General features: G+C 32.6%; 1 protein-coding gene and 1 non-coding gene across 2 annotated transcripts; one reads left to right on the forward strand and one right to left on the reverse strand.

Moving 5' to 3' along the window:
* Positions 1-1,735: 1,735 nt before the first annotated feature.
* On the reverse strand, positions 1,736-3,694 carry LOAG_13499 (hypothetical protein; the record flags this gene model as incomplete). The annotated part of the gene is made up of 3 exons (XM_003149005.1): positions 1,736-1,853; positions 2,526-2,767; positions 3,557-3,694. The coding sequence occupies 3 exons, from the start codon at positions 3,692-3,694 to the stop codon at positions 1,736-1,738; spliced, it is 498 nt and encodes a 165-aa protein (XP_003149053.1).
* Positions 3,212-3,283, forward strand: LOAG_20037. Its single transcript has one exon. It is a non-coding gene; the product is annotated as a tRNA-Pro (tRNA).
* Positions 3,695-3,754: the final 60 nt, after the last annotated feature.

The raw sequence follows: 3,754 nt of genomic DNA on the forward strand, positions 1-3,754 counted from the left end.
AAAAAAANAAAAAAAAAAAAATAGTAAAAACATTATGGTAAAAAAATTTTTTTAGAATGAATAGCTATTTTAGAGGACAAAAAAAACTTTTTTAAAGGAAAAGATTTTTTATGATTATCGATTAGATTAATTACAGAATAGTATCATTGGGTAAATTAATGAAGAAGAATAAGATGAAAACTACTGGATTGCTTACTTATCATTCGGGCAAAACCAAAATATGCATTTGTTTGAAATATTAGACAGTAATGCTGACTTGATAGATACAATAAGACTTGATCTATGATTGACAAAAGAGCTAAGAATAGCTGCATATGACATGATCTAATCATTTAGATATTGTGGGCAGTGGACAGAGTAAACAAAATATTTTAACTTTACTGCCGAAAAAAAAAGCAAACGTTATCTCTCAGCTTCATAAAGAAATCAGACTAATTATGATAAAAGAAATCTGTCTGTTTACAAACCGGACTTTTAATCAATCCCTAAAATAATGGTTATATCGTCAGTCTAGCTGATGTCTAAGCCTAAGCTTATTACTAGGCTTAGGTTTATTATCAAGGAATTAGCATATGTAAATTTTCCCTGTTATTTTCAATTAGCTTAAATTTTCTCACACATACAATCAAACATTAGGCTAAATTTTAAGTTCAAGATTTAAATTAACTTGAACCATTTTGTTTCCGTTACGACTTATTTGTGACCACTAAATTGAATATGCTGCGACAAAGTTTGCAACGAGATAACTAACTGATGTGTAGGAATTCATCGAATGCTTTTTTGCGCGACACAATCATCACATCTGTAAGAATGATTTTAACAAAATTGTTTTCTTCGGATTGTAGGAAATAATTCGAGAGCCAAATTGAATCCCTGTCAACTGAACATAAATTTTAACTATTTTAGTTAGCCATGTAAAAATATCGTCGGTACATCTGAGCCTTCTTCCTTTCTTCTTCCAACATTAATCTTCTAAGGCATTAAGAAGTCTCGTTGATACCTATTAGGATATTGTAACTCCTAAGCAAATATATCGTAACTTTTCATACCTTTTTGATGAAAAGCATTGATAGCTGTATATTTATTTATGCACCTGTCCCATGTCACATTATTGCACCCATAAGAAACACTTGTTTAATGTTTGATCAGAATCCAGTTATAAAAGAATTCATTTTTGCCGTCAACATTTCTTTTCAACATTTCATTATTCCTTTCTCTATCTCTCTCTCTCTCTCTCTTTATTTTTGCTACTTTACCTCATGAAAGCGGAAATGGTAATAAGTAAAAATTACCGTACTTACTACATCTATTATTATTGCTAATCATTAAAAAGCATTTTGATTTGAGGAAATGAATTTGATTTAAATGTAACTGAATATATATGATCATTCAACTGTCCTTATGAATATGCAATTCGTCTCATTCCACTTAAAACTTGTCATACACAAAGTAAAGCTCTCTCCTGTGTCCAACTATAACTAGGTTAGGTTATGATTATTTGTCACGTGATGCATGTAACCTGCAAGTATATTTAATACTTCAGGAATAAGTAAATATCACCATATAATAGGCTACTTCTTCATATTTAAAACTCAAAGCAGTTATGTAAATGTTTTAATGTTGTCCGGAAGGAAGGAAGGATAAGCAAATTCAAATTAACATCGAGTATACTTAGTTGTTATCTTTTTGCTACACATTATCTTTCACGTTATAAATTTACGTAACAAACGTACGTTTAGATTATTTCAGCATTCCAGTGCTTTCTATAAATGGTACCAATGGTATCAATTATTCCAATATGAGCGCTACAAATGGTATCATAAATAGCACCGATGGTATCAATTATATGAGCACTAAAAATGGTATATCAATTATTGCGATATGAGAACAGTCTGATGATCGTATAGAATCATATATCGTATATCGTATCGTATATCGTGTATTCTATTATCTTGATCATCCTAACATTGTCTATATCGTAATAGTTCGATTCTTCATGATTTCAGTTCTTTAATATCATTCCTGGCTATGGTAAAAATGTGTGGATCTCGTTTTAATCAGAAATTCACTGCTAAAAATAATTCTACAGTATGCTTTCTAAGATTAATGTTTATGGATATATTGATTTATTTTTTAACAATGTTACAAGTTTGCGGGATCTCATTAAATGGTCAAGTTTTAGGAAATTTTTATATATTAAACAAGCGAACTAAGTTCAGATGAATTCATTTTATGGTGGAAAAAAGGAAAAAAGAAAAACTGGACCAGTTACTTAAGTAGAAAGAAAGAAAAACTGGACCAGTTACTTAAATATGAAGAAAAAAAACTGGACCAGTTACTTAAGTACAAAGAAAGAAAAACTGGACCAGTTACTTAAATACGAAGAAAGAAAAACTGGACCAGTTACTTAAATATACGAAGAAAGAAAAACTGGACCAGTTACTTAAGTACAAACTATTGGAAGTAATCATTCATGAAATGATGAAATAGACAATAAAATGTGTTCCCTGCAGAAATTTTCTTACACAAAGATAGAAATTTGGTGGGACGACGATTTAAAACGTATTTCTAGACCGATCTTTTTTGAACTCACATCTCTCGATTTGATCTCTCTCGAGCTCACACCTGTCGACTTGATCATTTCCGAACTCATATCTCTCGACTTAATCTCTCTTGAGGTCACATCTCTTGACCTGATCTTTTCGACTCGATCTTTCTTGAGCTCACATCTCGCGACTCGATCTCTCTCGAGCAAACTAATGCTCCTCTAAATTTGACAAAAAAAAAAAAACTAATTTCTCAGTGAACAAGTAAGCTTAAATGTCAATTATGAATGAAATTAAATGGAAAAGAGATCAAGAAGGCATTGCGGAGAAGCGGAAACAGTTTCCTTCATCTACCTTTCAAAAACGTGAATGATTGCTCTCCGCGCGGAAAGTGATTATTTGCTTTCATGTAAGACGCAGAAGTGACACATTAGCCCTTCCTCAGTCTCCCTGTGCTACTCACCCGAACTCATCAATTCCTCTCCATCGCTATAGCAGATGTGGTGGGAGGTAAGCAATTACTAGTCCCTCATTGCTTTAGTCCTAGTCCTGTGGAAGGCTATAAAGCTTCGAGCGCATCTAACTTGAATCCTTCAAATTCTCAAAATTGAAATTTACTCTCAACTGTTCGAAATTTTTGAAATTAAAAGATGCATCCCAACAGCGGCTGAGTGGTCTAGTGGTATGATTCTCGCTTTGGGTGCGAGAGGTCCCGGTTTCGATCACCGGCTCAGCCCGCACTCACTTTTTCACCTTGATTATATATTTGATATTTATTCTTATACGAACTACCTCATTTAATGAAAATGGACAAATTCAATAATCGTTCAGTTAACGGAATACCGGATGGTCAGGACACAATCCCAGTCTTTCTATACCATTTGCTTATCAGATCGCAATTATATGCGTTCTGAACTGCGAGTAGCTAAATAGCGTTGCGAATGAGGGCGTTGCAAGCCATCCTTTTTCTTTAGCTTTCTTTTTGCTCGAATCCATAAACTCTTATCAACCTTTTTTCGTGCAAATTTTGGGTCAGTTTTTGTGAGAAATACGTGACCCCAGCAGATGATCACATTTCTCAACTCACTTTTACATATAACTAATCCGGATTCGTTCCGTGATCTTCCACAGATGGATTGTATGACCATATTATATATATATATATATATATATATATATATATATATATATATATATATATATATATA

This window comes from Loa loa (genome assembly GCF_000183805.2).
Source record: "Loa loa unplaced genomic scaffold supercont3.69, whole genome shotgun sequence".
Lineage (NCBI taxonomy): Eukaryota > Metazoa > Nematoda > Chromadorea > Rhabditida > Onchocercidae > Loa > Loa loa.